The sequence below is a fragment of the Gopherus evgoodei genome, chromosome 2 (assembly GCF_007399415.2).
Source record: "Gopherus evgoodei ecotype Sinaloan lineage chromosome 2, rGopEvg1_v1.p, whole genome shotgun sequence".
In the NCBI taxonomy this organism is placed as follows: domain Eukaryota; kingdom Metazoa; phylum Chordata; order Testudines; family Testudinidae; genus Gopherus; species Gopherus evgoodei.
Window position 1 is genome coordinate 112,838,848 of NC_044323.1, and position 15,751 is coordinate 112,854,598.

At 46.1% G+C, this 15,751-nt stretch overlaps 1 protein-coding gene across 3 annotated transcripts in view; it reads right to left on the reverse strand.

Moving 5' to 3' along the window:
- Window positions 1-15,751, reverse strand: part of PTPN3 (protein tyrosine phosphatase non-receptor type 3) — a 372,274-nt gene that overhangs the window by 45,597 nt on the left and 310,926 nt on the right. For all 3 annotated transcript variants that reach the window (XM_030551500.1, XM_030551501.1, XM_030551499.1), the window contains 2 exons: window positions 3,745-3,835; window positions 3,406-3,467 (listed from right to left, as the gene is read on the reverse strand). In XM_030551500.1, the coding sequence (XP_030407360.1) occupies window positions 3,406-3,467; window positions 3,745-3,835 (153 nt within the window). The remainder of the gene's footprint in view (window positions 1-3,405; window positions 3,468-3,744; window positions 3,836-15,751) is intronic.

The following is a 15,751-nucleotide window of genomic DNA, read 5'->3' on the forward strand; positions in this document are numbered from 1 at the left end:
CTGCTCTTCTTCGAGCTGTCCCTGTGGGTGCTCCACTTTAGGTGACTTTAGAGCAGTATCCCTAGCTGGAAGGATGGGTCTTTGGAGTTGGATCTGCATGCAATGATAAAATAGTTAATTCTATAACAAAGCATCTGAGTTCGAGCCTTGGTCAATTGCATAGTGCTCTGTGAAGGTGTAGGCTGATGACCAGGTGGCTACTTTACAGATGACCGTGATGGACACATTGTTCAGGAAGGCTACTGAAGTGAAGAGCAATCTGATGGAGTGTGTTCAAGTTCCCGGTGGGAGTTGCAGATCATGTTGGCAGTAGCAAAGGTGAACGTGCCTGGAAATCCTCTGCTTAGATATGGCAGATCCATTAGACCTTTCCGTAACAGAAAGAAATAACTTAGGTGACTTCCTGAAGGTTTAGTCCTTTTAGGATAGAATGCTAATGCCCACCGGACATCTAGAGTGTGGAACACTGCCTCTCATTTTTTCTCATGAGGTTTAGGGAAGAAAGATGGGAGGTGGATGGGTTGTTTCAGGTGGAATGAGTAAGATATTTTGGGTACAAATTTAGGGTGTGGTCTTAAAGTGACCTGTTTTTGACTAACATTGTATATGGGGGGTATGCCATGACAGCCCCCAGGGCCGGCTCCAGCGTTTTTTTCCACCCCAAGAGGCAAAAAAACCCCAAACCCACGATCGTTGGCACTTCAACAGCAGCTCTACTGCTGTAGCTTCTTTCTTTGGCGGTAGGTCCTTCCCTCCGAGTGGGACTGAGAAACCCGCCACTGAATTGCCGCCAAAGAGCTGGAAGTGCCGCCCCTTTCCATTGGCCACCCCAGGCACCCGCTTGCTGCGCTGGTGGCTGTAGCTGGCCCTGACAGCCCCTAGTTCTCTCACTCATTGTGCGGATGTGATGGTGATGAGGAAGACCACCTTCATCGATAGGTGCATAAGTGAACATGTTCCCCTTGGTTCGAATGGGGAACCAATGAGACAGTGTAGTACTAGGTTAAAGTCCCAGGGTTGAATGGGAACACGTATTTCAGGATAAAGGTTTCAAATACTCCGAGGAATCATTTAGTGGTAAGATGGGTGAAAACTGAGAACCCATAAACTTTGTGATGGAAAGCTGTGATGGCTGCGAAGTGTACTCTAAGTGAGCTCGATGATACTCCTGATTTCTTTAGCTCCAGTATGTAATTTAGTACCAGTGGCAAGGGGATGTAATAGCCAAGGCTTGCCAGTACCTTATGTGGAATCTCTTCCATTTGCGCAGGTAAGTATAACGTGTAGTTGACCTTCTGCTATTTAATAGGATGTCCCTTACATCTTCTGAATGGGTCATTTCATTATCCTGGAACCATGGAGGAACCATACCTTCAGGTGGAGGATCTTTAGGTTCAGGTGGTGAACCTGGCCTGCATCCTGAGACCAGAGATATGGAAGAGGAGGAAGAGCGAGTGGTGGACATACCAACATCCACAACAGATAAGGGAACCAAGTTTGTCTGGGCCATGTGGGAGTTATCAAGATGACTCTGGATTGTTTGGCCTTTATCTTGTGTATTACCCTGGATATGAAGGGAGGAGGGGGCAACGCGTACAGCAGAAGCACACCTCATTTGATAGAGATTGGGAGCCCAATCCTGCTCTTGAGCAGAATTGTGGACATTTGGCATTCTGGGCTGTAGCAAAAAGGTCTATACTTGGGAAACCCCAGTGTCTGATATATTCTGTCAGACCATGGTGTTTATTTCCCACTTGTGGTCCTGAGAGAATTTTCTGCTTAGTGCATCTGCTGTTGTACTCTGACATCCTGGTAGACAGGTAGCTGATATGTTGACATTATGATGGATGCACCAGTTTCATAATCTCAGTGCAAAGGGAGTGTGACCTTGCTCCTCCTTGACGATTTATATAAAACACGCAAGCGATGTTGTCTTTCAGTACCTTGATGGTCTTGCTCCTAATCGGAGGTAAAAAACGTCAGCATGCATTGCAGACTGCTTACAGTTACAGTAAATTGATGTGTAATGTTGATCCGAGGGGGATCACCTGCCTTAGATTGTGCGGTTGTTCATGGCAGCACAGTCTTCAGCACAGGCTGTGCAAGCCTGTCTGGAAACCGTGGGCACATACTTGCATTTTCAACGGATACTGAAGCCCATGTTGTCACAGCTTCACTGCTATTTTTATAGCTCCATTTAGATTAAAGCTAGTGCATGTGTGTTTACAAAAGATGCAAATCAAATCTGTGACTGCAGTGTAGACATACCCTAAAATAATGTTATCATTTAGAAAATAGTGTGTGTTGCATTGATGGCAAAAAAGTTAAAGTATCACTACACAGGGCTTGTAGCATTTGAAATAAAGTTATCATTTATCAATGTCTTGGGAAGCTTCTGGACCACCCATAAGTTGTTGAATACTAAAGCATACTTGGGTCAGACTGTGGTTCTTGGCATGAAAGCTTTGAAATGCCCTCACACTGAGTAACACATTAAGGGAGGCTTATTTATAAGGTTATAAGAAATATCCTTCCCTTTACTGAATGAGTAAATTTAACAATGTGGGAAGGAGGCATAAAGAGCCTTTTCCTCTTGAATGCAAAGCAGTAAGGCATTATTGAAATCTTATATGTAAGAGAATGCTAGGTTTGGGGACCGGCTACTGGTCTGGCTGGCACATTATCCCCTGCATATTTCTAAGTGGCAGTGAAGCCCCAAGCCCTCTTGAGAATATGTTGAAAAAATGCAGACAAGTGCAAGGAGGGAAACATTCATTCTTTAAAGTGAGTCTACACTTACTGCAAAACAGAGTACAGACACTGCACACCCAGCCAGCACAGTTATAAACAGCAGTGTAGATGTGAGGCACCATGAAAGAGAGTAGAGTACAGTCAAGTGTCCTACACACCTGAACCCCACAGGGAATAAAGCCTACACTGCTCTCTACATGCCCAAGCAGTGCCTCCCACGTCTACACTGCTGTTTTTAGCAGTGTAGTGTTATGTTGCCTCCCCGGAGCCTCCTCCTGCTAGAGCCTTTTCTCACTCCAGTGCAATGCTCCAGCATGCAGATATACATTATTAGATAAATACTAATCATTAAATCCCACAAAATTACTGATCTTAAAATCGATGCAATATATATGAAACTGTCTAACCGTTTTTACTTATTAAAAACAACCCTGCACATCCGCTAATGGCTTCCATATGCTTAAGCCTCCTGTCCACCAGTATAAATATTTGCATTCCTAACGAAGCACTTTAAGCTACTTATGCGCTCCTAAAATAACAATGAACAAAACATTAGGCTTTTTTGAATTAAATAAATACATGAATAAATAAATAACTTTGCCGCTATATTATTAATTTCTTTCTATAATTAATATGGATGCCTGTATAACTTACATTCACATAATTTGCATTAATGTAATCTTCGTTTCCCTGCAATATTATCCGTGTGGAATCATCTGTGTTAAAAAAAAAATTAAATTAACAATTGGGTGGAATGCTTTATTATCACCTCCTTTCATTAAGTCAAATAACCAAGTGATCACAAGCATTTGGATCACAGGCACATGAACAAAGCATAGAAGTGTTTTAGGATGTAACATGGATGCACAATTACACAACTTTGATTATATAATAAATTCAATAATGACAAAATTCAATGTGGTGGTTTTATAATACGTAAAGCATTATTTAGGGGATAAAAGAAAACAGTCAAATTTTGTATTTAATACTTACAAGGTAGAACATCTTTGTATCGATTTTTGTCCATATTTTGAGGTATTTTTGCACACGTAACAGCCAGCCCTGGCTTCTTTCTATAAAGTTGCTACAAAACAGATATGAAAGAGGTAACATTCTGAAGAATTTGCTTAGGCAAAAAACATTATAGACACTAAATAGATCCACACATAAATGCATATTCTTTTAAAAGAAACTTATGTAAAGCAACTCTGCAATGGGAAAGCCATTTCTTTTTCACTGCCTACAAAATTAAAGTGAAGGTGATTTTTAAATTCCAAAACCACAAGAACAGAAACCCTACTATTATTGCTAGTCCATTATCTTCTGTACATGAATGTCTGAAAAATCACGGAAATGTGTGAAAGTAATTGACTGTTCCCAGGCAAGATCTACTTTGTCTTATGATAAATATTGCAGAATGTTGGGTTAGAAAGAGAGGAAGGAAGCAGATGGCAATAAAAACCAGAAGAGAAGTAACTGCTGAAGACTGGCACTTCCCAGAATGAATGGTAAAGCATATTCATGCACACGTTAACTTACTAGACTAAAACTGCTGTTTTCCATGGACTTTAGGTGTGTGTATGTGTGTGAAGGGTGGGGCAAAGTCTACTGCATTTTAGCTGTGAAATTCTGAAGTGACTTTTAAAAAACAGCTTAATAGCAGGATAATAACAACATTCCATTTACATTAGACATATGTAATAGCATAAAACATGCTTTTCAAACGTAACACACTCGAATATGGAATTTATTAATGAAGTTTTTGCTAAACAATAGAAGAGGTGTCCAGTATGCTGTGAAACAGAGACGTGTAAAAAGCCTAGAGAATGGTGCTGAACAACCAACACACAAAAGCAAGCAAAGTTATTTCAGGGAGACAGAGTGAAAAAAATTCTGAAATGCTGAGTGTGCAAGAAAGGACAGACTTCTTTTATTGTGTCCATGACAACAAATCAACTCTTCTTCAGACCTATATTGATGAGTATGGGGTTATAACCTCTGGTAACCATGTCTTATAGTCTTACTAATGCACATACCAGGTGCACTCAGCATCCTCAAAGCACTTTTAGAATCTCTATGTAACTTGACAATCTTTTCTCTCTCTTTCTGGGGCATTGTATTCATGTACTACATTAAAATGTACGACTAGAAAAACACAAGCACATTGCAATGAAAGAACCCTCATTTATATGCTTAAATACTTTGTTAGATAGAGGCTTCAACAGTGAATTAAACGGGGTCCTGCAGATCTGTGTGTTATTTTGGAACAAATTCTATCTGGCATATCTGGAATAAATATGACTGTCTAATGGTGTAAATGAAAACACACTGGGCCTATATGGATGACGTGCAGACAATGAGGTAAGGGAAAATATGGACCGAAGCATAGCGTCTACTGCAGGGAAAAATAGTATGTGATTATGTAATTAAATTTTTAACTCCCCATCTACCTACAAAATGTTACGACTGTGTGTGAGACTATAGTTTTGGCATGTCTTGACATACAAAAGCTTCATTTTGCAACATAAATATCTACATGTGTCGCGACTAAAAAAATAAATAAATATTAGGGCTGTCAAGTGATTAAAAAATTAATCACGATTAATTGCAGCGTTAATAAAATACCATTTATTTAAATATTTTTTGACGTTTTCTACATTTTCAAATATATTGATTTCAATTATAATACAGAATACAAAGTGGACAGTGCTCACGTTGTATATTTTTTATTACTAATATTTGCACTGTAAAAAACAAAAGAAATAGTATTTTTCAATTCAACTAATACAAGTATTGTAGTGAAATCTCTTTATCATGAAAGTTGAACTTTCACATGTAGAATTATGTACCAAAAATCCTGCAAAAATAAAACAATGTAAAACTTTAGAGCTTATAAGTCTACTCAGTCCTATTTCTTGTTCAGCCAATAGCTCAGACAAACAAGTTTATTTATATTTGCAGGAGATAATGCTGCCTGCTTCTAGTTCACAATGTCACATGAAAGTAAGAACAGGTGTTTGCATGGCATTGTTGTAGCCAGCACTGAAAGATATTTACATGCCAGACAAGCTAAAGATTCATACATCCATTTATGCTTCAACCACCATTCCAGAGGACATGCATCCATGCTGATGACGGGTTCTGCTCGATAACAATCCAAAGCACTGTGGACCAATGCATGTACATTTTTATTATCTGAGTCAAATGCCACCAGCAGAAAATTGATTTTTTTGTTGTTGTTTTGGGTTCTGTAGTTTCCGCATCAGAGTTGCTCTCTGAAGACTTTGGAAAGCATGCTCCACACCTCATCTCTCTCACATTTTGGAAGGTACTTTAGATTTTTAAACCTTGGGTCGAGTCCTGTAGCTCTTGAATGGTGGCTGAAGCATGAAGGGGCATATGAATGTTTAGCATATCTGGCATGTAAAGACCTTGTAAGGCCAGTTACAAAAGTCCCATGCAAATGCTTGTTCTCACTTTCTGGTGACATTGTAAAGAAGCAGCAGCAACATTTTCTCCCATAAATGTAAACAAATGTGTTTGTCCTAGTGATTGGCTGAATGAGAATTAGGACTGAGTGGATTTGTAGGCTCTAGAGTTTTAAATTGTTTCATTTTTGAGTGCAGTTATGTAATAAAAAGAAAATATACATTTGTAAATTGCATTTTCACGATAAAGAGATCGCACTACAGTACTTGTATGAGGTGAACTAAAAGTACTGTTTCTTTTGTTTATTATTTTTACAGTGCAAATATTGTAATAAAAATATGAAGTGAGCAACGTACACTTTGTCTATGTTGTAATTTAAATAAATATATTTGAAAATGTAGAAAAAATCTAAAAATAGTTAATACATTTCAATTAGTATTCTACTGTTTAACCATGCGATTGTGATTATTTTTTTCAGTTAATCACGTGAGTTAACTGCAATTAATTGACAACCCTAATATAATGAGAGAAACAATTTTTCAAGTTCCTAAGAAATGCATAACTTAATTGCCATATACCTTTTATGATTTTCAATTTATCTTCCGCCACATTTCTATTAAGTATTATTACAATATTATTAAGGCAAAGTCTACTTACTACCTTTTACTATGATCTGAAAAAAGACCTGCTTCCTGTAAAGGGTATTCAAATGTTATTCTGTTTTACAGGGGCCATAGTCTTACTTCATCTGTATGTTCTCTTCCATGTTGTAGAGGCACTGAGAATTATTTATAAGGAAAACAGAACACAAACTTTTAGGTCTGAAGGTCTTAGAATTTTCACCCTGTCATTACTTGGCAGAACAAGTGAACAGCTCAAGCTAAAATCTTTATTTCCTTCAAATCAACAGAATTAACTTATCTTAAAATGAAGATCTGCTTACAAAGCACGATGTATATATACACACAATACATAGTTACATTATTATGTTTATATATTTCCATCCCCCACCCCAATCCTACTTTTACCTCTTCTAAGTAAAAGAAGGTTTAATAATCTAATACCTAATAAATCACGAGGAATTTTAATTCTTCCAAAGAGCTTAATGAATCTTGACATTTTAAAATAATGTAGGCTTTAATATAAGATTCCATACACAAATAGAGTAAAAGCAACAGGATGCTGACAGAATATCTTTTTACATAAAAATCTGTGGTTACCAAAAGCACATGTTGAAAATTAGTTCCTCTATAAGGTTAACTGAATCCTGATACTCAGTATCACAGTTTGCTACACATTTTCAGTTTGAACAGCATAAGCTGGGGAAAAACTCACATGAGAAGAGTTCTAGTTAGTACATTTTTTAAATACTTGCAGCAATTAAAATTTAGGTTCAGCTTTTGGTTTGACTAGCAATTTGTGCTTTTAGTGGAAGACAAAGATATTATCAATGTCAAGATCTCAGCTCTGAGTTTTTAGAGTCCTTTCCAGCTTAAAATGTATTATGTTAAAGTCCACTCACCAGAGAGAATTTCTAAGCACAGCAGGTACAAGAATGGCTCTCTGTTTTATCACATCATATTTGAAGATCTGCTTAGCTATTATAAGAAACCAAAGCCTATTAGCAATGGTTGCCACTGCAAACTTCACATTCTCCTTGTTCCACCACATACTGAATATATCAAAGCACAGTTTTAGAAATTTTTTCTTCTCCATCTCCCCTCCCCACAACATTGGGGTAAACATACAGAACTCCTCATTATGTAGGGATATTAAAGAAGGTACTAACAGTGATTCCTCCAAGTGACAGCCCCCCCCTCCCACCCCGTTTCACCAAGTACAAAAATCTTTTAGAAGCAGCAAAGAATTCTGTGGCACCTTATAGACTAACAGACATTTTGGAGCATGAGCTTTCGTGGGTGAATACCCACTTCGTCAGATGCATGTAGTGGAAATTTCCAGGGGCGGGTATATATATGCAAGCAAGCTAGAGATAATGAGGTTAGTTCAATCAGGGAGGATGAGGCCCTGTTCTAACAGTTGAGGGGTGAAAACCAAGGGAGGAGAAACTGGGTCTGTAGTTGGCAAGCCATTCACAGTCTTTGTTTAATCCTGAGCTGATAGTGTAAAATTTGCAGATGAACTGAAACTCAGCTGTTTCTCTTTAAAGTCTGGTCCTGAAGTTCTTTTGCTGCAGGATGGCCACCTTAAGGTCTGCTATAGTGTGGCCAGGGAGGTTGAAGTGTTCTCCTACAGGTTTTTGTATGTTGCCATTCCTGATATCTGATTTGTGTCCATTTATCCTTTTCCATAGAGACTGTCCAGTCTGGCCGATGTACATAGTAGAGGGGCATTGCTGGCATATGATGGCATATATTACGTTGGTGGACGTGCAGGCGAATGAACCAGTGATGGTGTGGCTGATCTGGTTAGGTCCTGTGATGGTATCGCTGGTGTAGATATGTGGGCAGAGTTGGCATCGAGGTTTGTTGCATGGATTGGTTCCTGAGCTAGAATTACTATGGTGCAGTGTGCAGTTACTGGTGAGAATATGTTTCAGGTTAGCAGGTTGTCTGTGGGCGAGGACTGGCCTGCCACCGAAAGGCCTGTGAAAGAGTGGGATCTTTGTCCAGGATGGGTTGTAGATCCCTGATGATGCGTTGGAGGGGTTTTAGCTGGGGACTGTATGTGATGGCCAGTGGAGTCCTGTTGGTTTCTTTCTTGGATTTGTCTTGCAGTAGGAGGCTTCTGGCTACATGTCTGGCTCTGTTGATCTGTTTCCTTATTTCCTCGTGCGGGTATTGTAGTTTTGAGAATGCTTGGTGGAGATTTCGTAGGTGTTGGTCTCTGTCTGAGGGGTTAGAGCAGATGCGGTTGTACCACAGTGCTTGGCTGTAGACAATGGATCGTGTGATGTGCCCAGGATGGAAGCTGGAGGCATGAAGGTAGGCATAGCGGTCGGTAGGTTTTTGGTATAGGGTGGTGTTAATGTGACCATCACTTATTTGCACTGTGGTGTCTAGGAAGTGGACCTCCCGTGTAGATTGGTCCAGGCTGAGGTTGATGGTGGGGTGGAAGCTGTTGAAATCATGGTGGAATTTTTACAGAGTCTCCTTCCCATGGGTCCAGATGATGATGTCATCAATGTAGCATAGGTAAAGAAGAGGCATGAGTGCATGAGAGCTGAGGAAACATTGTTCCAGGTCGGCCATAAAAATATTGGCTTATTGTGGGGCCATGTGGGTGCCCATAGCGGTGCCACTGATCTGGGGATATATAGTGTCATCAAATTTGAAATAGTTGTGTGTGAGGATAAAGGCACAGAGCTCAGCAGCTAGTTGTGCTGTGGCATCATCAGGGATACTGTTCCTGACAGCTTGTATTTCATCTGTGTGTGGGATGTTTGTGTAAAGAGCCTCTACGTCCATGGTGGCTCAGGAACCAATCCGTGCAACGAACCTCGATGCCAACTCTGCCCACATATCTACATCAGCGACACCATCACAGGACCTAACCAGATCAGCCACACCATCACTGGTTCATTCGCCTGCACGTCCACCAATGTAATATATGCCATCATATGCCAGCAATGCCCCTCTGCTATGTACATCGGCCAGACTGGACAGTCTCTATGGAAAAGGATAAATGGACACAAATCAGATATCAGGAATGGCAATATACAAAAACCTGTAGGAGAACACTTCAACCTCCCTGGCCACACTATAGCAGACCTTAAGGTGGCCATCCTGCAGCAAAAGAACTTCAGGACCAGACTTCAAAGAGAAACAGCTGAGTTTCAGTTCATTTGCAAATTTTACACTATCAGCTCAGGATTAAACAAAGACTGTGAATGGCTTGCCAACTACAGACCCAGTTTCTCCTCCCTTGGTTTTCACACCTCAACTGTTAGAACAGGGCCTCATCCTCCCTGATTGAACTAATCTCATTATCTCTAGCTTGCTTGCATATATATACCCGCCCCTGGAAATTTCCACTACATGCATCTGACGAAGTGGGTATGCACCCACGAAAGCTCATGCTCCAAAACGTCTGTTAGTCTATAAGGTGCCACAGGATTCTTTGCTGCTTTTACAGATCCAGACTAACACAGCTACCCCTCTGATAAAAATCTTTTAGTTCTTCTGTTAAAAATTGTAAGCTCCTGTCTGCAGAAAACATTGATTGTATCTGTCCTGTGAAGGACACTCCATTACTATGTAAAACTTACAAACAAGTTAATTGACTTTGTTCTTGATGTAAACACTACAGCTGGCCTTCATCTGTAATTGATACAATGTAAACAAACAGACCACCACCCTCTGTGATTACAGGGCCAGGAGTCTCATATGAATTAACACACACCCCAAGAATGGTGGAGACAGTAAATTAAAACATGGTTAAGATACAGAATGTATGTTGATGAATGCTTGATGTGCATGAATGGTTAGGGAGGTGCCAGCCTAGAAAGGAAGTATCCATCAGCCGAAGAATGTGTCAAGCGGACAACCAGTCAACTCCTGGAGGGTAAACTGGGATCCACCCCATCACCTGGAAGGATGAGAAACAAACTTTGGACAGCGTAAAGCGACCATGAATGTGCCACTTTAGACAGTGTGGAGCCACCAGGAAAAGACGGTTACTCACCTTTGTAACTGTTGTTCTTCGAGATGTGTTGCTCACATCCATTCCAGGTAGGTGTGCGCGCCGCGCGTGCACGTTCGTCGGAAACTTTTTTACCCTAGCAACTCCAGTGGGCCGGCAGGTCGCCCCCTAGAGTGGCGCCGCCATGGCGCTCTATATATACCCCTGCCGGCCCGCCCGCTCCTCAGTTCCTTCTTGCCGGCTACTCCGACAGTGGGGAAGGAGGGCGGGTGTGGAATGGATGTGAGCAACACATCTCGAAGAACAACAGTTACAAAGGTGAGTAACCGTCTTTTCTTCTTCGAGTGATTGCTCACATCCATTCCAGGTAGGTGACTCCCAAGCCATACCTAGGCGGTGGGGTCGGAGTGAGAAGTCGCGGCACGGAGCACTGCAGTTCCGAAGGCCGCATCCTCCCTCGACTGCTGGACCAGGGCGTAGTGGGAAGCAAAGGTGTGGACCGATGACCAGGTCGCTGCCCGACAGATTTCCTGGATGGGCACACGGGCGAGGAAAGCCAGCGACGACGCCTGCGCCCTGGTAGAATGCGCAGTCACACGGCCCGTAGGGACATGGGCCAAGTCATAACAAGTCCTGATACAGGACGTAACCCAAGAGGATACCCTCTGGGAGGAGATAGGAAGACCTTTCATACGATCTGCTACCGCCACGAAAAGTTGGGGGGATTTCCGGAAGGGCTTAGTCCTCTCTATGTAGAACGCGAGAGCCCTACGGACATCCAGCGAGTGGAGCTGCTGCTCCCTGCCTGAGGAGTGAGGTTTTGGGAAAAAAACCGGAAGGAAAATCTCTTGGTTGACATGAAAGGCTGAGACCACCTTGGGCAGAAAAGCAGGGTGTGGCCTCAGCTGCACCTTATCCTTGTGGAAGACCGTATATGGGGGGTCTACCACAAGAGCTCGGAGCTCCGACACCCGTCTAGCTGAGGTGATAGCCACTAGAAAGGCAGTTTTCCAAGAGAGGTAGAGCAGGGAGCAAGTAGCTAACGGCTCAAAGGGGGGCCCCATGAGCCGGGACAACACCAGGTTAAGATCCCAGGTTGGAGCAGGGGGACGGACGTTAGGGAATAAACGTTCCAGCCCTTTAAGGAATCTCGACACCGTCGGGTGAGAAAAAACGGAGCGACCGTCCGCACCCGGGTGAAAGGTGGAGATAGCTGCTAGGTGGACTCGCAACGACGATAAGGCCAGACCTTGCCCTTTGAGGGACAAAACGTAGTCTAAGATTTCGGATACCGAAACTTCCATAGGGCGGAGATTTCTCTCTACGCACCAACAGGAGAAGCGCTTCCATTTCGCTGAATATGTGGCTCTTGTGGACGGTTTCCTGCTGCTCAAGAGCACCTCTCTCACAGGCGTAGAGCAGCGCAGCTCGGAACCAGTCAGCGACGCAGGAGCCACGCCGCTAGGTGCAGCGACTGCAGGTCTGGGTGACAGAGGGTCCCGTGGTCCTGGGTAATCAGGTCCGGATGAAGGGGCAGGGGAACTGGGTCGGCTATGGCCAAGTCCAGCAGCATGGTGTACCAGTGCTGCCTGGGCCACGCCGGGGCCACCATGATCACGAGAGCCCTGTCCCTGCGCACCTTCAGGAGGACCTTGTGGACCAGAGGGAACGGGGGAAATGCATAGTACAGGTGGGTCGACCACTGGATGAGGAAGGCATCCGCTATCGACCCCGGCTCCCTGCCCTGAAAGGAGCAGAACGCTTGGCACTTCCTGTTCCCTTTGGACGCGAAGAGGTCCACCCGGGGATAACCCCACCTCCGGAAAATGGAGAGAGTGACGTCCGGGCGAAGGGACCACTCGTGTGACAGGAAGGATCTGCTCAATCGATCTGCCAGAGTGTTCCGTACTCCAGGGAGGAAGGAAGCCCTGAGGTGAATGGAGTGGGCTACGCAAAAGTCCCAGAGACGTATCGCCTCGTGGCACAGGGAGGAGGACCTGGTGCCGCCCTGCTTGTTGATATAGTACATGGTCGTCGTGTTGTCCGTGAACACGGCGACACAACGACCCTGAAGCTGATGACAAAACGCTTGACAAGCAAGGCGGACCGCTCTCAACTCCCGCATGTTGATGTGGAGCCCCACCTCCTCCTGGGACCACAGGCCCTGTGTCCGCAGGGTCCTTAGGTGGGCCCCCCAGCCTAGATCTGAGGCATCCGTTGTCAGGGATACCGATGGCTGAGAGGGGTGAAAGGGAAGACCCGCACATAATACGGACTGGTCTAACCACCAGCCGAGAGAATCTAAGACCTTCTGGGGGATTGTGACTAACATGTCTAAAGGTTGCCTTGCCGGCCTGTAATGACTGATAAGCCACAGCTGGAGAGGCCTCATGTGGAGCCGAGCGTAGCCGGTCACAAAAGTGCACGCCGCCATGTGGCCTAACAGGGTTAGACATGTCCTCACTGACGTCAATGGGGCTGACCGCAAACGTTGAACGATCGCCGCCATGGTCTGGAACCGTTGCAGAGGCAGCGAGGCCCTGCCCACAGTGGCATCCAAGACGGCCCCGATAAATTCCACCTTCTGCGTGGGCCTCAGAGTGGACTTGTCGGTGTTTATCAAGAGGCCCAGACTTGCAAATATGGCGGTGATCATGCGGACATGGCTGTTGACCTGCTGTTCCGACGTGCCCCGAATCAACCAGTCATCCAGATAAGGGAACACGTGGACACGGTTGCGCCGAAGATGCGCCACGACAACTGCCATGCATTTTGTAAACACCCTCGGGGCCGTGGACAGGCCGAATGGGAGGACTGCAAACTGATAATGAAGAGCCCCCACAACGAAGCGGAGAAAGCGTCTGTGGCGCGGCCAAATGGCAATGTGGAAATACGCGTCCTGCATGTCGAGGGCGGCGTACCAGTCTCCCGGATCCAGGGATGGAATAATGGTCCCCAGGGATACCATGCGGAACTTCAACTTCACGAGGTATTTGTTGAGTTCTCGCAGGTCGAGGATAGGCCTGAGGCCCCCCTTGGCCTTGGGGATCAGAAAGTAGCGGGAATAAAACCCCTTGCCTTTCTCGTTTTCCGGAACCGCCTCTATAGCTCCTTTGCTGAGGAGCGTCTGCACCTCCTGCCGAAGGAATTGCTCGTGAGAGGGGTCCCTGAAGAGGGACGAGGAAGGAGGGCGGGAAGGAGGAAACGAAACAAACTGCAGGCGGTATCCCGTCTGCACCATGCTTAAGACCCAGCGGTCCGATGTTATTTGGGACCACGCCGGGAGGAAAAACGAAAGGCGGTTTGAAAACGGGGGGAAAGGATCCATAGGGGAAACTGTTACCGCGCCCTCGGGCGCACCTTCAAAATGAAGGCTTAGGACCAGGCGGGGGTTTTGAGGAGCCTTGGTTCTGCCCCCCTTGGTTCCCAGACTGCCTGCGCCTGCCGTTCCTGCCGCGGCGCCTGTAAAGGTCCTGCCGCTGGCGGAACTGGGAAAACGGCCTACGTTGTTGCTGTTGTTGTGACCTAAAGGGTCTACGCTGCGTCACGGGGGTGTGCATCCCGAGGGACCGCATGATGACCCTGTTGTCTTTTAGACTCTTGAGTCTGGGGTCTGTCTTATCGGAAAACAGGCCCTGGCCTTCGAAAGGAAGGTCCTGTATAGTGTGCTGGAGCTCCGGCGGAAGGCCGGAAACCTGCAGCCAGGAGATGCGACGCATCGTAACTCCTGACGCGAGGGTACGGGCAGCCGAGTCCGCAGCGTCCAAGGAGGCTTGTAAGGCCGTGCGTGCGACCTTCTTGCCTTCGTCCAAGATGGCCGTAAACTCTTGGCGAGCATCCTGTGGCAGCAGCTCCTTAAATTTGTCCACTGCCACCCAGGAGTTAAAGGCGTATCTGCTCAGCAGGGCCTGCTGGTTAGAGACCCTGAGCTGCAGCGCCCCAGCCGAATACACCTTACGGCCAAGGAGGTCCATCCGCCTGGCCTCTCTGGACTTGGGGGCCGGAGCCTCCTGGCCGTGACGCTCCCTATCGTTCACCGATTGCACTACCAGTGAACCGGGAGTCGGGTGAACATGTAGATATTCATAGCCCCTAGAAGGGGCCATGTACTTTCTCTCGACTCCTTTCGCTGTCGGAGGGATGGAGGCCGGGGACTGCCAGATAGTATTGGCGTTGGCCTGGATGGTCCGTATGAAGGGCAGGGCGACCCTGGTGGGAGCATCAGAAGAGAGGATGGTGACAATTGGATCCTCTATCTCCGAGACCTCCTCTGCCTGCAGACTCAGGTTTTGAGCCAATCGCCTGAGGAGGTCCTGGTGCGCCCTGAGATCCAGCGGGGGGGGGGACTGTTGGAGGAGGTACCCGCCACCGCCTCATCCGGGGAGGAGGATGATGAGACCCCAGGCACGATAGTGTCCAACTGAGGGTCTTCCTCAGCCCTCGCCTCTGCCTCCGGAGCCACAGCGGAGTCCTGCTGTTTGGACCCTTCCTCCTCTTCCGGGGAGGGAGGGGGGCGAGACAAGGAGGCTTCAGGGGCCCTACGCTCCGCAGTCGCTGGTCTAGCAGGGAGCTGCTGGGGGCCCTGGGCCTGATGGTATGCCCAGGGTGTCCAGAATCCCCACTGTTGTGGGCCTTGATCTTGCAGCGGCGGATCCCCGAACAGCGCCGCCTGCCGGTCGGTGCCCAGCGCATACCCACTGTCCGTCTGGGAGGATACGGACGGCTGTCTCGAGGGCCACGGTGGGGCCGACCCCGGATGGTAAGGGTCTGCGCGGGCCGGCACGGAGGATCGTCTCGGTGCCGGGGACCGGTGCCGGGAGTCATATCGGTGCCGGGACCGGGATCGGGACCGGGATCTATCACGGTGCCGGGATCCTGATCGGTACCGGGTGCCGCTTCGGTACCGGGACCTGCCACCAGCTCGGTGCTGGGAGGTCGACCGGGACCTACCACCAGCTCGGTGCCGGGA